Source organism: Arvicola amphibius, chromosome 12 (genome assembly GCF_903992535.2).
Source record: "Arvicola amphibius chromosome 12, mArvAmp1.2, whole genome shotgun sequence".
Taxonomy (NCBI): domain Eukaryota; kingdom Metazoa; phylum Chordata; class Mammalia; order Rodentia; family Cricetidae; genus Arvicola; species Arvicola amphibius.
Genome location: NC_052058.2, coordinates 2,576,901 through 2,597,071, shown reverse-complemented (window position 1 = coordinate 2,597,071; position 20,171 = coordinate 2,576,901). Strand labels below are relative to the sequence as shown.

Genomic DNA, 20,171 nt, shown 5'->3' with positions numbered 1-20,171 from the left:
GAAAAAGTCTCTGAATTAATTATAAAAGGCAAATTGAGACTTCGTCAACTAGCAGGCATAGACCCAGCAGAAATTATAGTTCCTTTCACTGCTGATGAACTAAAAAAATTGTGGGAAGATAACGAACCATGGCAAAGAGCTTGCGCTAATTTTTTGGGAGAAATCAATAACAACTATCCGAAAAGCAAGAGGCTTAACTTTATAAAGAGAACTTCTTGGATTCTCCCCCGAATCATCCGTGATGCTCCAATAACTGGAGCACGTACATTTTATACTGATGCTAATAAATCAGGGAAAGCAGGTTACAAATCAGAAGATTTGAGTAAGGTGGAACAAAGCCCTTATGATTCTGTCCAGAAGGCAGAATTATATGCCATTCTTATGGTGGTAAGGGATTTTAAAGAACCGCTTAATATAGTTACTGATTCACAATATGCAGAAAGAGTAATCTTACATATTGAAACTGCTGAATTTATACCTGATGATACAGAACTAACCTCATTGTTTATCCAGGTACAAGACATGATCAGGAACAGGCTTTGCCCTATGTATATAACACACATCCGATCTCATACGGGTCTGCCAGGTCCTCTAGCAAAAGGTAATGCAGAAATTGATCAATTGTTGATTGGTAGTGTGCTGCAGGCCTCTGAATTTCATAAAAAACATCATGTCAATAGCAAAGGCTTGAAGAAAGAATTTTCTATTACATGGCAACAAGCTAAGGAAATTGTAAAGAAATGCCCTACTTGCTCTTTTTATAACCAAACACCACTGCCTGCAGGGGCTAATCCAAAGGGCACTCAAAGGAATGAAATCTGGCAGATGGATGTGTTTCACTTTGCAGAATTTGGCAAATTAAAATATGTACACCACACCATTGACACTTATTCAGGTTTTCAATGGGCAACTGCTTTAAGCTCAGAAAAAGCTGATTCAGTAATCACTCATTTATTAGAAGTTATGGCCATCATGGGTATACCTACACAAATAAAGACGGATAATGGTCCAGCTTATGTCTCTAGGAAAATGAAACAGTTTTTTGCTTATTACAATATTAAGCATGTTACAGGTATACCATACAATCCTACAGGTCAAGCAGTCATAGAAAGATCAAATAGAACTATAAAGGACATGTTAAACAAACAGAAAGGGGTGGAAAATACCCCTAGAAATAGGTTACATAGTGCTTTATTAACCTTGAATTTTCTCAACGCTAATGAGAAAGGGACAACGGCTGCAGAAAGACATTGGATAATGGAAAAGTCTGCTGAATTAAATCAACCAGTTTATTTCAAGGATGTGCTGACCTCGCAGTGGAAGCCAGGAGATGTGCTGCATTGGGGAAGGGGTTTTGCTCTTGTCTCCACAGGAGAGGAAAAATTGTGGATACCGTCAAAATTAATAAAGGTTCGGTTTGAAGAGAAGAAGCCCCTTGGAGAAGAAAAATAATTCATTCACAAGGATGATGATCATACTGATGGTAAGAAAAGCATATAGGTTGGGGGCAGGGTTCTTTTCTTATCTCCACAGGAAACCACTCATCTTCAAAGAACTTAAGGGACCCTGGATATTTAAATACTGATTCATGGACACTAGTTACAACCTAATATGGATCAACACAGAACCCGAATATGTTTAGTAAGTATAAAACATTTTTTTACATATATTTTGTGCCTTTATTTATATGTATATAGAGCTGGTTTTGGAGTTGGACTATGGCTCAGTCCTTCTTCAATTCCAAGCCTGTTTATAAGAGATATCTCAGAGTTTCTGTCTCAGGTCAGGAGCCATGAAATGGGACAGAATAATAATAATAATAATAATAATAATAATAATAATGATAATGATGATGATGATGATGATGATACTTGATAAACTTTCTTTGCCTTTCCTCATATCTGTCTGTCTTTATTATACCTTCCATCGAATATATATGTCTGTATATGTCTTTGTAGATAATGTTTACCTTTCCTGTAACAAACAACAAATTTTCCTTCAGTAATCTTTGAAGTTTCCAGGATGAAGATGGGGCCCCACAACATCAATTTCACCTGGTTACTATGACGTCATGTTTTTAATAGCGCTAAAATTAGACCTTTTTTTTGGTTTTTTTTTTTGGTACCAACTACACAAGACAGTTTCAAATGGTGTACAATTTTGACAACACTCTGGCCGGACCTCCTCAAAACACTCAGAGGCTAGTTACAATTTCCTCGACAAAATGTTATTCTGGGAATTTTACCATCATTTGCTTTCATGGAACCCCCTGAGAAGAACGTCGCCCCCATGTCAGCTAGAAGCAATCTTAGAGGACGACGCCCCCTCTCCCAACAGAGTTTGCCCTCTGGTTTAGGGACATCATTTAGTAGATGGTATAGGGTTGAGGGGATGGGGGAGGTATTATATGGACTCAGGGGTGTTTATGAAAAAAAAAAGGGGGGGGGGATTACCTGGTTTGATGGGATGATTAGTATTTGTGAATTATTGTTATTAGAAAATTGCATTGGTGTTGATTCTTGTATATTGAACATTGTATGTGAGTATGCTTCTACCTCTATTGTATGAGAGTATGCTTCTACCTCTGTTTAAAACAATTGTTATATTGAGATATTTATCATATTCCAATGTACATTTCTACCTCTGATATTATTTGTATAATGACATTGTTTACGTTTGGGGATATTGTCCTCATTTATTGCACAGTTGTTTTTCAGGTTTTTTAGATACATAGAAATTATATTTAGTATAGATAGTATAATCTTCGACCTCTTTGAAGAGCTGTAGAACATGGCCTTTAATCTAACCTAGAGTTTGGTACTTATGAGACACAATCACTCCTGGCAACACCACTCTACTCCCGAGAGAATGTTGAGCACCAAAGACACTCCACTGGGAGCTTGTCTTCTTCTTGGCAGAAGTGGCCTTTAGGCAAAGAAAAAGCCCATACCTCGACCACTGACAGAGTTTCAGAGTATCCGTAAATGGATAAAAACAGGATTGTCTTATCTTGCCAAGACAGGGTTGGACAGTTCTACAAAAAGTTCCTTGCCTTTGAAAAATGTTATGTCAGTTGTGTTAGGCCTTAGCCAAAGTTGGTTGCCTCAACATTGCAAAACGAAACTTTGGGTGACTGCCCAGGTAGTTAGTTGTCTCTGTCATTTGTTGCACATTTTGGAAGTTTCTTGTTTGTACTTCCTGGTTGCTTAAGTAATATTACTTCCCTTCTCAGATCTTTGATGGGGTTGAAGATTAGATAATTGTAGTTACCCTCTACATTATTTAGACTCCTTGAAATAGAATGCTTAGTAAAACTTTTGTTATATGTTTCTAATTAATATTGTTTGTAATTTTATATTTATTATTTGTTCCTATTGAATATAGTTGTATTTGGTTTGGTTCTGTCTTATTTAGACAAAAGGGGGAGATGAAGGGGAAGCCTAGCCCAAAACCTTGTTTTGTAAGGCGTGTCCCCCTTGGTTTAAAGGCGTGTCCCCCTTGGTCTAAAGGCGTGTCCCTCTTAGGCGTGTCCCTCTTAGGCATGTCCCCCTTAGGCTAATATTGACTTATAAAATCTTGCGGGCCTGCGGCCTGCCTGCTCTTTGTTTTCCTGCCCTCCTCGCTGGAACCTTGGATTTGTAAGTTCCCTTTCCTTTCCTTTATTAAAACTGAATTATATATATTAAAGCTTGTCTGGTGAATCATAACTGCCGATCAACCACGCACCTTCAAAAGAGAAAACCAGGACTTTCTTCACAACAGAGCTAAAGCCAGACTGAGAACACCATGGCCTTTCTGATTGGATGCAGAGCACACCACAGAAAACAGAGACAAGCAGACACCACACCACGTCCCACTACAACTTGGACCACTGACCCACTTCTCAGGATGGAACATGACCAGTTTTCCAGAAGGTAGTCTTCCTGGTAAGCTAAAATCCTTTCTTGTTCACACCACATGAATGTAAAGCCAGAATCTAGCCTGGTACCTAGCACAAACAAATACTAAATGGCAGAATAAACAGCTGAGTGTGAGAATGGACAGGAAGGAGGGTAGGTAGATGTTGACAGGTGGATCAATGGGTGGGAGGGTGGATGGATGGGTGGATGAGTGAGTAGGAAGGGGTGGGTAAGTGAATAAATTGGGGTGTGTAGATAAGGTTCTTTGGTGGGTTAGAAATGGTTGGAGAAGGGGTGTGGGGATTGGCGGATGGATGGGGAAAATGGATGAATGCGTGGATGGTGGGTATGATATGGGCGTCCGGATGGCAGTGGGTGGATGGATGGATAAGTAGTGTAGGTAGGGGGCTGAGTAAAGGGGTGGGTGGGTGGACAGAAGAATGAACTGGACAAGGGGGTGGCTGGATGGTTGGTGAGTGGGTGAGCTGATGTACGTGTGGACGGGTAGGTAGCTGGGCGTGGAGAGGTCAATGCGTGGACAGAAGAATGTGGTAGAATATAGACGGGCGAATGGGTAAGCTTCCCCAAGTTTTCAGATTTAACTTGATAGAAGACAAAACCAGCATCAAAATGCTGGGCTTTGATCCACTAATGTGAACGCCTCCTGTCCTTCCAGTCTCAGACTCCACCTTACTCCTTAGAAAGGCTTTCGCCCCCACCAGCGCAGACAAAGGCATCCTTTCAGAGCCGCTTCTGCTCACAGCCACCAGTCCACAGCAGCCTAGTGCCAGCCTCAGAAAGGATGCCCCAACAGAGAGTACTGTGTGTCACCCCATCACCCTGGGTATGACCCTAGCCTGGGACACTCACTAGCCACCAGACCTGTGCCCAGGCAATGACAAAGCCAGAGCTGCTCCCCTTTGTTCTGAAGTCTATAGTCTTCAAACCTTCGCAGGGTCAGAACCCCACCTTAGACAACGCTCTGGCAATGGCCCCACTCTGGGTCTGCTCCAGGTACCTGTGCTGCAAGCGCCACGTGGTAACCAGATGCGCCTCAGGCAACACCTTGTTAGCTTATGTCTGCCTCGAAGAGGGAGAGCCAAAGTTGGGTCAGCACACTCCACTGGCAGTGGATCAGACTACATCTGCCAAGAAACCACTCAGTGAGCACAGTTTGAGAAATAAAGGGATGCAGTTTGTTACTTTTTGATTCCATTGAAGTAAGTATTGAAATAAATATAAATACTACATAAGAAAGAGTATATACATATATGAAGTCCCCCCAAAGAAGAAAACTTAATCTGCTCCATCTCGGTCCAGACAGCTGCACCCCACGCAGCTCTTCACAGGAGTGCAGGACAGCGGGCCCTCATCCAGAGAGCTTCATCTCGTTAGACTGGCATTAGAGAAGAAGCGGAGCAGCTTCCAGGAGAAACATCAGGGCATGAGGCTCTGACTGTGTGTGGCTTTGACGCTCCTCAGGGAGAAGCCACTCACCCCGCAAAGGGCCAGTCCCAGAGGACCAGGTTCCTCAGCCCTGTGCACACCCAGCAGTGAGGACCTGAGCCATGGGGCCATGACTGACCATTTCTCCAGCCAGACCACAGCAACAAAAGCACCAAGCCCCACAGCCAGCCAGCCTTCTCAGAGCCCCTACAGGGTCATTTTAGTTCTGAGGACAGAGAACACGGCGTCTTAGGTGGTGGGAAGCCACAGAGGCATGAGAGAAAAGAGGCAGCTGTGACCCACCCCTCTGCGTCCAATCCCAACAGACCCACAGCCAGAGCTCAGCCATTACTCGGCCTCCTTCGGTCTCCTCACAGAGCTTGGAGGAAACCCAGGCAGGGGCTGACCTGGAGGCAAAGCATTTAATCTCAGCCAAGCAGCTCAAAGGAAAGTTTGATTATTTTATTATTTTATATGACCAGAGGAAGGGAGGAGGAGGGGAAAGGAAACGATGAAGAGGGTGGGTATGCCCTGGAAGTAGCCTTGCCCTCATTAGGAGGTGGTGGCCATCCTGTATGGAGATGGGAGCATTTTTCAGGAGTCAGGGCTGTGACTGAAAGCCAACCGATGCCTGCCCCACCCAACCCCAAGCACAATTCCCAGGCTTCAAAATGCCCCAGAGGACAGCAAAGTAGACACAGCTGCAGCCCAAATCTTCCACCCTGAAAAAGCACCAAAAACAACTCTGCCAAGGAAGGCCATGAGGAACACTTGGTCCAGGTGCTGAGAAGCTGGGACTAATGAGGCCAAGGTGGCGGTCCAGACTCACAGAAAGGCCAGTCCGGCAGACAAAGAAGCACTGTGGCCCAGCCAGCCAGCTGCCTCGCTGTCCAGGTTTGGTCCCACCAGGGTGAGACACATAAGATGACTCAGCCCTCACTCTGCCTCCTCCCCAGCATGCGGGAAGATGTGTTCCGCAGAGGTTAAGCTGAGTCTGCCTCAGACCAGCCAGACCTGAGAGCACCACACAGGAAGCTAAACAGGGTAGTTCCACTTCCCACGCCCAAACTGCAAAGGCACCTCCTGGGACGCCTCCGACTTTGGAATGGCCAGTATCCCTGGCCTACTTCTTGCCCTCTGCGCTTGCTGCAGACGGGACAGCCACCACCGTGCCAGGCATGGCTCAGGGATCAGCACTGATTCATTTCTGGCTTTCCAGTTAGCCGACCACCCACATGTGAAAGCAATCTAGCTCCCAGTCCTATGCCCAGACCAGCCTGAAACAGAGCAGTTCGGAAATACACGGTCACAGGCCCAGACCCCACCTTGGTCCTCAAGGGCTGTGGAACCCGTGGGCACCTCCCTTCTTGGCTCCTGTACAAAGGACTGAACCCAGGTCTCCTCACCTTAGGCACAAACACAGCTCTGCCACAGAGCTGCCTCCCGACCTGCCTCACTTCTATCCCCTCCCAGGAGCAAAGACCAGAGGCCAAGAGCAGCCGCCACCGGGCCCTAGGGTCTGCCCACCTGCAGACGTGACCTCTAAGAGGCCAAGAGCAGCCGCCACCGGGTCCTAGCTCTGCCCACCTGCAGACATGACCTGGGAAAGCACCGCTTTGCCATCACAGCCCAGAAGCCAGTGCCATCTCTGCTGCAGACCTGAGGACACAGGCCCAGGGGCAGGGAGTGACCGGTGACAGACTTGATGATCACACACACTGTGAACAACTCCGGTGCAAGTTCTACACCGTGGGTGCAACCGGCCTTGGCTAGAACGGTAGTAATATCAAAAATAAAACACACACATTTTCCTGTTGTTGCTCCCTCTAGAACACGGATCACAGCTGTTCCGCTTCTGTGTTGTACTAGGAATTACAAGCAAGATGTTGAGAGGATGTGTGCTGGTTATCAGCAAATGCCATGCGGGGCCTTGGGGCCCAGAGAGAACACTCCACGTATGCAGGCGTCTGATACCACGCCTGGCCTCTCAGGTTTGACCTCCTGGTCTCACATCATGGAGAGAGAGAACTGACCACAACAAGCTGTCCTCTGACCTGCACCTGTGCCATGGCACACGCACGCACACATGAACACAGAGACACACACGCACACACACACTCGCACACACACAGACACACACACACACACGCGCACACACACGCACACAGAGACACGCACGCGCGCATGCACACACTCGCACACACAGACACACACGCACGCACACACACACACACACACACACACACACCCAGGGTCCACAGCCACACTGCCTCAGAACGGAAGCCTGAACTAAAAGCGTCAAGGAAACTGAACCCCATACTGGCCATGCTACATCCGGACCCCAGCGGCTGTCCCGTTTCACACTGCACCCAGAATGCACCTGTTAGGGTCACTCCCAAGTCTCCTGTGCATAGAATCACATCTGACAGATTTCTCTACAACCGGGCTTACTAGTTCCCCACCACAAGCCAGGGATGCCACCACCCACAATAGCTGGGCCTTCCGCCACTGGTCGCTAATTAAGAAAATACCTTACAGCCAAATCTTATAGAGGCATTTTCTCAGCTGAGGCTCCTCCTCTCAGATGGCTCTAGTTTGTGTTATAGGAGGCTGCTTGTTTGTTCCCGGCTGCCCAGAACCGAAACAATCACACAGAAACTATATTATTTAAATCACTGTTTGGCCAATCACCTAAGCGTATCGCTAGCTATCTCTTATATCTTTGGTTAGCCCATTTTTATTATTTTATATTTTACCACGAGGCTCGTGACCTACCAGCAAGGTTCCAACTGGCAGCTCGCGCCTTTCCCCTCTGGCGGCTCCATGGTGTCTCTCTGACTCCGCCTACTCTCTGTATATATCTTTCCCAGCCTAGCTATATTCTGTTAAGCCATTGGCTGGAAGCACCTTCTTTTTATTCATCAACCAATAAAAGCAACACATACACAGAAGGACCTCCCACACCAAGTCTGTAGTGGCATTTCATGTGTATTTTAATAAATAAAGCTTGCCTGAAGTTCAGAGAGAAAAACAGACACACTGGTCAGCCTCACAGGCCAGGCAGTGGTGACACACACCTTTAATCCCAGTAGCCATGCTAGTTTGCCATAGAAATCAGGCAGTGCATGCCTTTAATCCCAGCCCTAGAGAGGTCTATAAAATGGAAGGAAACATCTCTCAGACAGTTTCATTCTGAGATTCCTAGAGGCAGGATCGCCATTTTTGACTGAAGTCGGGGTAAGAGCCAGTGGCTGGTTGCTTTCTTTTTTGAACCCCAATTTCTCTCTCTCTCTCTCTCTCTCTCTCTCTCTCTCTCTCTCTCTCTCTCTCTCTCTCTCTCTCTCTGGGTTTTTATTAATCATGCTTCACTAGTTTATGTCAAGTTGATATAAAACTAGCCACTCAAATTGTGATCCACCAGGTGGGTCCTGGGAATAGAACCCAGGACCTCTGGAAGAGCAGCCAGTACTCTTAACTGCTGAGCCATTTCTCCAGGCCCATCTGTCTCCACTTCTAAACAATTTCTGAACTGTGAGGCCACACATAATCTCCCAAGTAAGCAAGTCTGCACGAGACCATTCCATCAGGGATGAGCTTAGTGAGCGCCAGCTGAGGTTAGCTCGGGCTGAAAGTGGTTTTTAGGAAGTAGTCTGGAGGAAATCACAGTAGGGTGAAATGGGAAGACACCTTCGATTCAAGAGTCCCTCTGGCTAATACTGTCCCCAAGGTTCCCCAGTGCTACCCCGTCTCCTGATTCAAAGCTTGGGCCTCTTCACCAAACCCAAAGGAGAAAGAAGCTTAAAAGCAAATGACACACGAACTCGTACCTTCTTTGCGAGCAGTGTGGCCAACTGAGACACAGCTGCATGGCCAAGAAAGAGCCACACCAGGCTCCGCTTCCCCCATTCCAGCCAGAAATTCCACTCAAAGTCAGTCGGGTCCTAGGAGGGAAGATCAAAAGGTGGCATTACCAGAGGGTCTGTGCCGTGTGTGTGACCTGAACTGAAGTGAGAACTGGAAGAGAAGGAGCTGAGCACCATTCATCTCCCTTCTTCCTGCCACAAATGTCATGTGACCTGCCACCTCACACGCCTGTCACCATGATGAACTGGGCCCTCAAATGTATGGAAAAAAATCTTCCTTCCTTAAGTAGCCTTTCTTGGGTATTTAATCAGAGCAACAAGAAAAGTGACCGATCTGCACACTAATAAACTGTGAGTCCCTCGTGCCTCCTATCCTGAGTTAACTACCAGGCTTCACTCTGTCCTGTTTACTAAAGACCACACTCAGGGCCAACGAGACTGTGGTGGGTAAAAGTACTCACTGCACAAGTGTGATGCCCTGGGTCAGATCCCAGAATCCATGTGGCAAGCCAGAGGTGGGGATATGCATTTGCAATCCCAGCACTTCCAGGGCTGGGGCCAGACGGACAGGACATGCTCCGGGCTAACATCCTCTGCACATGACAGGGAGCTGCACACATGGTCACGTGAACAAGACCCACACAGTGACAACACCAGTTGAGATCCCGCTGTGGACGGGAAAATCCTTCACAAGTCTCCATCCACACAGGAAGAGTTCCAGGCACGCAATGGCTGCTAAGGCAGGTAGAATCATCTTCTCCAGGAATACGTTAGCCAATCCCAAGTGGTCAGCCCTAAGCACATACAAATACAAGCAACACTAGATGAACTTAGCAGGTTGTATTCACACACACACACACACACGCACACACACACAAGAGGTCAGGACACTGACAGGAAGTAAGTGGGGCATGAAAGGAATTGGAGGAGAGAAGAATGGAGAGGGGTGTAAACAATGTAAACACAGCGCTCATGTATGAAATTCTCAAAAGCTAAAATGAAAAATTTTTAAGTATGAAAAAAATTTATGGCCCCAGCCTCTCTGACAAATCACAACTTTTCCAAATTTCAGCCTTGGGGAGAAACCTATGCAACACAAGGTAAGCCAAGGAGGTGTCAGTGATAAGGTTAGTTAGGCTTTCTGCCCTAAGTTTAGGGGTTCTGTGTCATTAACTTTAAGAGCTCTCAAGTGTTGGGATTTCTTTTCTTTGTTTCTTGTAAATAAATATTTTCTGAACTGGGCATCATGGTGAATGCCCACAGAGACTGCACTTGAGAAGTGAAAGTTAAGATCCAAGAGTTCAAAGGTCTTCCTCCTTGACATGCTGAGTTCCAGGCAAGCCTGGGCTACAAGAACCCCTGTCTCAAAAAGGCAACTACAGGGCTGGAGAGATGACCCGGTGAGTAAAGATGCTTGGGAAGCCTGGCTCTCTGAATAAATCCCCAGGGGCCCATATGACAGAAAGAGAGAATCAGCTCCCTCGAGGTGTTCTCTGACCTCTGTGCATCGAATGTGTGTGCACATATGCACACATGCACGCATAAATAAATAAATAAATAAATAAATAAATAAATAAATGTACATTGTTTTTGAAAGAAGTCATGGCAATGACCATGTGGTTTTTGTTGATGGATATTTTACCAGCACAGGGTTCCAGCTCACCTGCTGTGTACTGGTTCCATCATCATTTCAGCCCCCACATAGCACAACTCCGTGCCTTAGGTTAGAAGGTGGGAAACTACATTTCCCAGAATGCCTTGCTGCCCACCTATCCATCACCTATCTGTCTTCTGATGACTCTTCTATGACTCTAGAAGTGGAGGAATATACTGATGGCTGTGAGACTCTTCTGGGGGAAGAATGGCACTGGCCTTTTACTGAATAGACGTGTGCAGCTTCCCAACTGGTTGCCTCTCGTTAGTGGGCTCACAGCACTGCCTCCCGAGCCAGAAGCTGGCAGAAGGATCAAACTCACGACCACAAAAGGAGAGTCCCACAGGAAATCTGCACAGAAGAGGTGTGCTCTCTGAGTGAACTTGGGCTCACCCCTCATCAAGAAGTTACTGGAAGACATTTCTTTCAACACTGGCTTTACTATTTCTAAAATGATTCAAACTAAATCTAACTAAATCAAACTAAATTGCTCACAGTTTCCAGGATGAAAGACAAGATGCCCTCACTAATAAAACTGAACCTTCTTTTCTGTGACACTAAGTCTCTGTGAGCCACCTGTACCACCCACACGGGCAAAGAGGAGGCTGGCAAGGAAGGGCGGTACCAAGAGAGTCAGCTCAAACAACACCATGTGGAACACCCTCACCACCTCAGCCTGGCACGTGATTCAAGGATAACAGGGAAGGAAGAGGAGAGTCCTCACAAGAGGGAACCACTACCTTGCTGTGCAGACATGACGACCCCAGAACCCACATAAAACAACAACAATAACAAGAAAAAACAGGTGTGGTGGCTTAGGTGTGACCCCAACACTGGGGAGGTAGGGACAGGAGAATCCCTGGGGCTCACTAGCTAAGTAACCTGTCTCAAAACACAAGGTGGCCTGTGACGGAGTAAGAGCCTCAAGCTTGACCTCTGGCCTCTGTGGGTATACAGGTGCACACAAACAAATCCACAAAAGAAGCAATTACATCTGAAGGACCTAACTGATGTAAATAACTTCCTTTAGCATCTTCACCCCCAACACCCTCTGGCAACAGATCTCACCCATCCAAGCTCCCACACTCGGGTTATACTGGCCTCACACACACTTGGTCTAATACGGATAGATTTGCTCCATAGCTTTCCCTTAATTCCTGACACTAATAGAAAGGATGTCTGTATCAGTTTCTACAACAGAATCTCTAAGGCTATGTGCCTTATAAAGAAAGGAGGTTTGCTTAGCTTCTAGCTTGGAGGCTCAAGGTCCTGGTACCTGCTATCATAAGAACCTTGTGGGAGTGACAGGAATATGTGTAACTAAGGAGATCGCAGGACAGAGCAAGATGCCAGATCAAGCTGCTCCCTTCTGAGGACCTTCCTGCCCTAGTGTCTCTGCTGCTGTGACAAACACCATGACCAAAATCAAACAGGGGAGTATTGTATGAGGCCACTTGTTTGTCCCCGGCTGCTCAGCCCTGAAATAATCCCACAGAAACCATATTATTTGCAATACTGTTTAGCCGATAGCTTGAGTGTATTTCTGGCTAACTCATATCTTAAATTAACCCATCTCCATTAATCTGTATCGCCACAAGGCTGTAGCTTATTGGGTAAAGTTCCGGCATCTATTTGTATCCAGTGGGGCTACATGGCTTCTCTCTGATTCTGCCTTCTTTCTCCCAGCATTCACTTTAGTCCCGTGTCTCCCCCTCCACACACACACCCCACCTAGCTCTATTCTGCCCTATCAGGCCAAGCCAGTTTCTTTATTAACCATAACCAATGATATTCACAGCATACAGAGGGAGGAAAAACTTCATTTCATCTTTCAGGTTATATTCGGTCATCGAGAGAAACCACAGCAGAAATTCAAGGCAGGAGCTTGCAATAGAGGCCATGGAGGAATGCACTGGCTTGTGTTCAGGCTCACAGTTAGCTAGGTTTCTTACATAGCTCAGGCCCATCGGCCTAGGGATGGCACCATCCACAGTGGGAGGGCCTTCCTACACAATTGGCAATCAAGAATATGACCCTCAGATCTAGACAATTCCCCAACTGAGACACCCTCATATATATATATATAATATATATATATATATATACACACACACACACACACACACACACACACACACACACGAACTGTGTCAGATTGACTCCCAAAAAGCCCCAATCCTTTTCTCCCTTTGTTTTGGTTTTCAGAATTTCTCTGCGTAGCAGCCCTAGCTGTCCCTTTTCTTTTCTTTTTTAAATGTGTTTAGCATTCATGTCTGTATGTCTGAAGCGGCCAGGAGAGGGTGCTGGATACCCTGGAACTGGAGCATCAAATGATTGTAAACCTCCAGTTGAGTCTGGGAATCAACCCTGAGTCCTCTGCAAGAGCAGCCAATGCTCTTACCTGCTGAGCCTTCTCTCCAGGCCTGAAGCGGCTTCTCTTAAATGTCCTGTCCGCTTCACTGACATACTAAGAACCAAGTTCTCAACATCCTGCCATAACCAGACCATAGCAGAATCAAATGCTAAATTCCAGCATGAGCTCGGGAACACACACACACACACACACACACACACACACGCACACACGCATGCATGTACACACACACACTCGTGCGTGTGTACAGCACGCATGCCCACATAACGCACATGTGCAGGCATGTACACATGCTCACACTCACTCCTCTTCTCACTGACCATGTTTCTACAAGGCATTTGGAGAGAAGAATTGTAAGTCACGGGTGAGACTGATATAATCGGGAATAGTGATCCAAAATATGCAAATTAAGACAGCTGCGGTGGTGATGCTTCTAGTCTCAGTACCTGCGGGTCACGACCCCTTTGGGGGGTCGCATATCTGATAGTTACATTACGACTCATAACAGTAGCAAAATTACAGTTATGAAGCAGCAAGGAAAATAATTTTATGGTTGGGGGTCACTAAGCATGAGGAACTGTATTAGAGGGTCGCAGCATCAGGAAGGCTGGGAATACAGTCTAAGGGATACAGGCAAGAGGATCCGAAGCTCAAGGATGTTCAGCTACATGGAGGACTTGAGGCCAGCCTGGGCTGCATGAGATCCTGTCATGATCTCAAGGAAGGAAGGAAGGAAGGAAGGAAGGAGGAAGGAAGGAAGGAAGGAAGGAAGGAAGGAAGGAAGGAAGGAAGGAAGGAGGAAGGAAGGAAGGAAGGAAGGAAGGAAGGAAGACATAGTACCACAACAGAACGACTATAGACCGCATAACACAAACCCATACCTCTTCTACAAAATGCACTGCCGATTTACACAAGATGCCCTCTCTCCAGAATATCAGAAGACATGGAGAAAATAAATATCTCCAGTCCTTTGGGGACCACAGTCTTTCACTCGGGTCCTTACATTCAGAGAATTTGGTTTCTGCTCAGAAAGTCCTCTGACCTTCACAAAAGTGAGTTTGAAGCCCACAGGGTGGCACAGGCCTGCAATTCCAGCGCCTGGGAGGCGGAGAAAGAGGACTGCGGGGGGTGGGGGGTAGCCTGGGCTAGAGAGTGAGGGGCTAGAGGGTGAGCCTGTGAGCTGGAGGCCAGCCTGGGCTCCGTGACTAGACACTGTCTAGGGGAAAAAGTCAAAGCAGTTCTTCGTGCTTCTATACCTAGGGTGCAGCGGTAACACAATCTGCGCGTGATCACGTGATGACGTGAGCACGCAGTACAAGCACGCACAAAGAAGCACCTAAACCATCAGGAAATCTGGGTGAGGCCCGTGGACCTGCTCCCCGGTTTACAGAGTTCTCTACAGAGATGGGAATTCCCCAGTAAGCTTTGTTATTGTTCCCACTTCTTGTAGGTGTATGCTTACTTCGGAATAAATAAGTTTTATAGAAAAGAAACAGAAATCATACTCAGAAGTCCCCATGCACACAAGAATTACAAACAAGTTCCTGCGACTGAACCAGACCTCCCTCCGCTCTGCCCCCTTAGGGTGCTCGAGAGATTTGCAGGGAACCAGGCTTTTGTGAAACCTCAAAGCCACGTGAGTCAGACAACTCATTTGCATACCCATAATTCCGTGTACCTAATACAATGTTTGAATCTTAAAATATATGTGTATATATATTTCACTCAACATCTCTAGCCGAAAGAGCTTGGAAGATTACTTTATAGACAAGGTGGTGTGAAGTTCCTGGGGCTGAAAAAGTCACCATCAGTGAACTAGGATATGAAGTTACTGGTGTACACAGCTAAAGGATGTTTCTTCATACTCTGGTTTCTCTTCAGATCGTATAAATCTTTCGCCTTTTACTAAAGATTTCCGTGGAGAGGAACAAACCTGAGTGTTCACCAATTTTTTGTGGCCTTGCATTTTGCAAGGCTGATAATTTGGTCTTAAAGGAAGAGTGATGACTTGCTAGGTTTTTGTCTAAACATTAACTAAACCAACTAGCTTTTCTTGGGACCTGCCCTGCTGTTGGAGAAGGTTTGAAGCTTCCTAGTCCTCAGCAGAGTTAGTGACTCCCTTTACCTAGCATTCATCCCCACTCCTTTGGGAGTGGCCCAAAGGACATTCATTGCTTCTCATCTGTCTACTACAGTCCCTCTGTGAGCCTGTGTAAACGTGCAAGCTAGTTTTCAAAACACACATTTCAAGATGCAGCTCAGCCATCCTCTTCCAGGGGAGTCTTCCCTGGTTAGTTCAAGTTCAGGGGTTCCCCTCACAGACTCTGTTTACAGCGCATAGTGTCGAAGCTTAGCAACCAGGACTGACGTTAGCGGTGCAGGTTAGCTAGACGTGGCTAAGTCCTCAGTGTCTCTGCGTTAGAACTACCATCTTTACATAGGTTAAGCTACACAATCCTCCTGCCTCACCCGCCCACATGCTGCGGTTACAGCTCTCCACCATCATGCCCCGATGTCTTCTTAAAGCCGACATTCGCTTGGCATCTGTTGTTGCTTTCCGCAGGGGAGATTCGGCAAGGGGGCCCGGGTGCTGAGGCTAGTATTCCCCTCCTTTGCCTTCCGCAAACTTACCAGGCCTCAAAGTTTCCTCTCTAACTCTAGAACTCCAGGCCCCCTACACGATGTGCAATGTGGCAGGCCATAGAAGGATGAAAATGGGTGCCCAGGAGCACTAAACAGATGGCTCTCAGGTGGCCCCATGAGGTGACTGAGCACTGAAAACTCCACCAAGGCAGAGGCTGCCAACACACATGTACCCCTGACACAGGCCGTCATGAGAGCTGTCAGGAAAAATCTTAGAAGAGGTCAGGACCCAGACCCTGAGACCTTGGCAGAACCTGATAGGATGATGGGAGCAGGAAGGCTGTGGAGGCAAAGCCCCTTTGTCTAGAGATAGCAACAAGCCACGGGGCTGAGCTTGGTCCTGACAGCGAAGGCTGTGCTCCCTTCAAAACCTCAGTGCCTAACCCTGAGTTCCTCCCTAAGCCTCTCAGTTCCTGAGTTCCTCCCTAAGCCTCTCAGTTCCTAACCCTGAGTTCCTCCCTAAGCTTCTCTCCCCCGGAGTCTCTGCTCCAGGGCAGGTCTGCTCCAGGGCAGGTCTGCTCATTGTTGCCTCCGGCCAAAAAGTCTGTGCCACCTGAACCACCAAGGAGGCTGTTGTAACAGAGGCGGTAACACTGTACCCATAGGGACCCACAGGGCTACCTCCCTGACTTCTCAAATCCCACCAGGACCAAAACTCCCCAGTTCCCTCATCTGTCAAGCAGCACAAGCTTCTGTTCTTACTAATGATTCTAAAAAGTGCGGTCATGAAATATAAACATCCAGAAAAGGGGCCATACGTGCAAGTACAGTTTACATCCAATTGTATAAGGGGTTGTGTATCTGGGTGAACATGTGTGTATACATATGAGAGGTCACACACATAGAGGTCAGAGGACAGCTTTTAGGGGCCGCTTGTTTACTTAGTGTGGGTTCTTGGGCCTGAACTAGGGTGACTGGGCTTGGCAGGAAGTGCCTTCACCTACTGAACCATCTCACCAGCTCTACACTCGGCTTTCTTCATAGGTTCTCAGGAATCGACTCAGGTCCTCAGACATGCATGATGAGCGCTTTATTGGTTGAGCGATCTTTGCAGCCCACATCTGGATTTTCATGAAAGTGTCCAGTGGGTGGAACAACAGAAATGCCAGAAAGGACACCCCACACAGGGCGAGGCAGACACCAGCCTGGCATCCAACACAGAGCGGGAGAAGGGCTGGCAGCCTGGGGAAGGAGGATGGGACCTGATGTTGCCCTGGTACAGGCCTCAGGACAGGGTGGAGAGTGGCCCTTTGGAAATGACTGTCTCCAAGCACTTGTCGGGAAACAAGGAATTCCAAAGATGAAGTTTCATTTTATGCCCCAAACCAGTTCATGAGAGCAGCCGGTCTCAGGACAGGAGCACTGTGTATACACAGAATTAAGCTGAAAAAGTGCCTGGTGACACTCGTTAAACACTAAAATACTTTAGCACTTTGAACACTTAAACACTGAAAATGGAAAAATGAATACACTATTCAGACATGGTTTTGCCTTGAATCCCACCATCAACTTGTCCTGAGCCTCCCACCATCCAAGTCAACACTGACATGGGGTCCTGTTAGGGAAGGAGGTGGGGGTGGTTTGAATAAGAATGGCCCTCATAAGCTCATATATTGAATACTTAGTCATCAGGGAGTGGCACTACTTCAGAAGGATTAGGAGGGGTGCCCTTGCCTGTGCATCAGGATGTAGAACTCTCCGCTACTTCTCCAGCACCATGTCTGCTTGTGTGCCACCATGCTCCCTGCCCTGATAATGGACTGAGCTCTGAACCTATAAGTGAACCCCTAATTAAACACCTTCCTTCATAAGAATTGCTTTGGTTATGGTGTCTCTTCGCAGAAGTAGAACACTGACTAAGACAGAGTTTCTGGTGGGAGCAGAAGGCGAAGCTGGCATCTCTCCTTCCAGGGAAGAAGAGAAGCTGGTACCCAAGCACAGTACTTCCAGAAAAGAAGACTAGAACACAAGTCTGATGCCTTGGCCAGCACAGCACTCCTTCTCAACAGAAAAGGCACACAGCACCGAGCACTCCTCCATCACAAAAAGCAAGGCTAACACTGGCAGCATCAGAAGGCTGGTCACTATCCACCCCATACCTTCTTCAGTCCTCCAAATAGAGTGTCCATCTCCAGCTCAAATTCTTGGTCCAGTTCATCTTCATGCTCTAATAAGAAAAAAAAAATCTCCATTAGTCACATCTTAACTAAACTGGGTCTAAATAGCAGACGTACCTAAAGTTAAAATACGTCCCACAAACTCAGCAGCAGGCAGACCTTCCTTCCACATCCCTGTAGTTCCTTCCTTGCGACTGAGTTCCAGGGAACGCAAGGTGGGGCTGATGGAAATGTCCCTCTCACCTTGGATAAAGGTCACAAAGAGAGAGATCAGGACAGAAAAGTGCTCAACACAGGGAGTCAGGGAAGTTTGAGAGGCTCAGATGCAGAGAAACAGGCTGTCCAAACAGCAGGGTGCAGGCTTCCTGCAGGCAAGGTGTCCTTACAGAGTCCTGGTGGTCACTCCTCATGGACAGATGATTTCCAGTGGCAGGCTCTCAGCATCTGTTCCTTCTTGGGCAACTCAATCCTGCAGCTGTGAACTTTTAGATAGTTGTAGACTGTCTGGGAATGGCTCTTGTCTGTAATCCCGACACTTGAGAGGCTGTGCAGGTATGGAATATTTTTACATAGGCCACGACTCAAAACTGGCAGGGCATTACGGCATTACATGATAGGTGCTAACAAGGTGTTCTAGAATAGAATCATGGCCGGATAGTAAGCATGCTTACAGGTAACCAGTACCGCTCGACTACTGCATATATATATATATATATATATATATATATATATATATATATATATATAATATAAACATGCATACTACAAAGCTGAGACCTTATCTCCAAACAGCAAAAAAAAGGAAGAAGGTGTCCTCCATGGTAGCAACTAAGACCGAGCTGTCACCCTGAACCTCGCCGGCACCTGCAACAACCCCACCCCCACCTCAGCCTCTGTGGGCGTCGCAGATGCTAGCCACCATCCAGACAGACTAAAATTAGCTAAGATCTCACAGCTGCAAAGGCGAGCTGCTCAGTGAGGAGCAGATGCTGAGAAGCTGCTGCAAGACATCTGCCCGTGAAGAGCAGCAGCAGCGGACGCTGTGAGGAGGGCACCTTGTCTGCGCTCACGACAACCTGCTTCTGCCACCCAAATGCAGTTAAACAAGCAGAAGGAAAGGATAGAAGACCCTCTGCCTGGAGCTCCTCCCATGCCACTGGGGACCAAGACTGGAAACCCTCCACAGCACCGGAGACAAAGTCTGGAAGCTCCTCGTGCCACAAGGGACTAAGCTTGGGAGCTGACAAAAGACCAAACCTGGAATCCCCCACATGGCTAAGGACAGAGCCTGGCACTCCCCATGCCACTGGGAACCTGTAGCCAAGACAACTCTCTCTGCTAAGGTTCAGTTCCTGTTCCCAAAACACAGCCTGAGAACATGAGAAATGGAACCATTTCTGCCCAAGAGCCCCGGTTACCGGTCAGCTGTTTATCCTCACCCTTCACAAAGGCTACATCAGATCTCTCTGCCTCCTAAAGGCGAGGTTTGCATTTGAATCTCTGCCAACGAGCTGTTGTGTAAGTCATTTACTTACAGCCGCTAACCTTTCTTTTTCACCCTACAAAGTCTGTAGTAGTTCTGGGGTAGGGTGCTTAGAGGTCGCACACACACACACACACACACACACACACACACACACGTCAGGCCCTGCTGTTTCCATGCATTTGAAAGACTCCAATCAGCTCCCACTGAACCTTATAGCACTAAGAAGCCAGAGAACACAGCCAACTGTGGCAATAAATGGGACCGTGGAAGGGAACAGAAAAGATGGGCTTCTAGCGAAAGAACTCAAGGACAAGTCACACTCAGCTATTCATAAACAGATTGTGTTATAGCAGAGACACACATGGTAAGAAGTGGGAAGCCCGGTCTCAGAGAATGAGAGTGTCTCACAGATAACCAAATAAAAACAAGGGAGATCTGTAAATAGGATACAAAATAGCAAACTGCAGGAAGACCTCCCAACAAGGCCCCTCCTCCCCAACTCTGAATGTCTTAGCCCAATGGCCGACTGAGCCCTGTTGGGGAGGGGTGGGTTACCAATACAAATCACTGATTGGGGGATAAGGACAGGACCAAGAAGCTGGGGCCCCAATTCTAGGGTTTGCCCCCGTATGTACTATCTAAGGACTTTCTGAGAGGCTTATTAAAAGTACTCAATAGACAGGACTGGG

General features: G+C 47.1%; 1 protein-coding gene and 1 non-coding gene across 4 annotated transcripts in view; one reads left to right on the top strand and one right to left on the bottom strand.

Moving 5' to 3' along the window:
• Positions 1–20,171, bottom strand: part of Hhat (hedgehog acyltransferase) — a 244,737-nt gene that overhangs the window by 215,766 nt on the left and 8,800 nt on the right. For all 3 annotated transcript variants that reach the window (XM_038349791.1, XM_038349792.1, XM_038349793.1), the window contains exons 2-3: positions 17,979–18,046; positions 9,173–9,286 (exon numbers count right to left, since the gene is read on the bottom strand). In XM_038349791.1, coding sequence (XP_038205719.1) covers positions 9,173–9,286; positions 17,979–18,046 — 182 coding nt within the window. The remainder of the gene's footprint in view (positions 1–9,172; positions 9,287–17,978; positions 18,047–20,171) is intronic.
• Positions 15,098–15,213, top strand: LOC119799632. Its single transcript, XR_005282909.1, has one exon. It is a non-coding gene; the product is annotated as a U5 spliceosomal RNA (small nuclear RNA).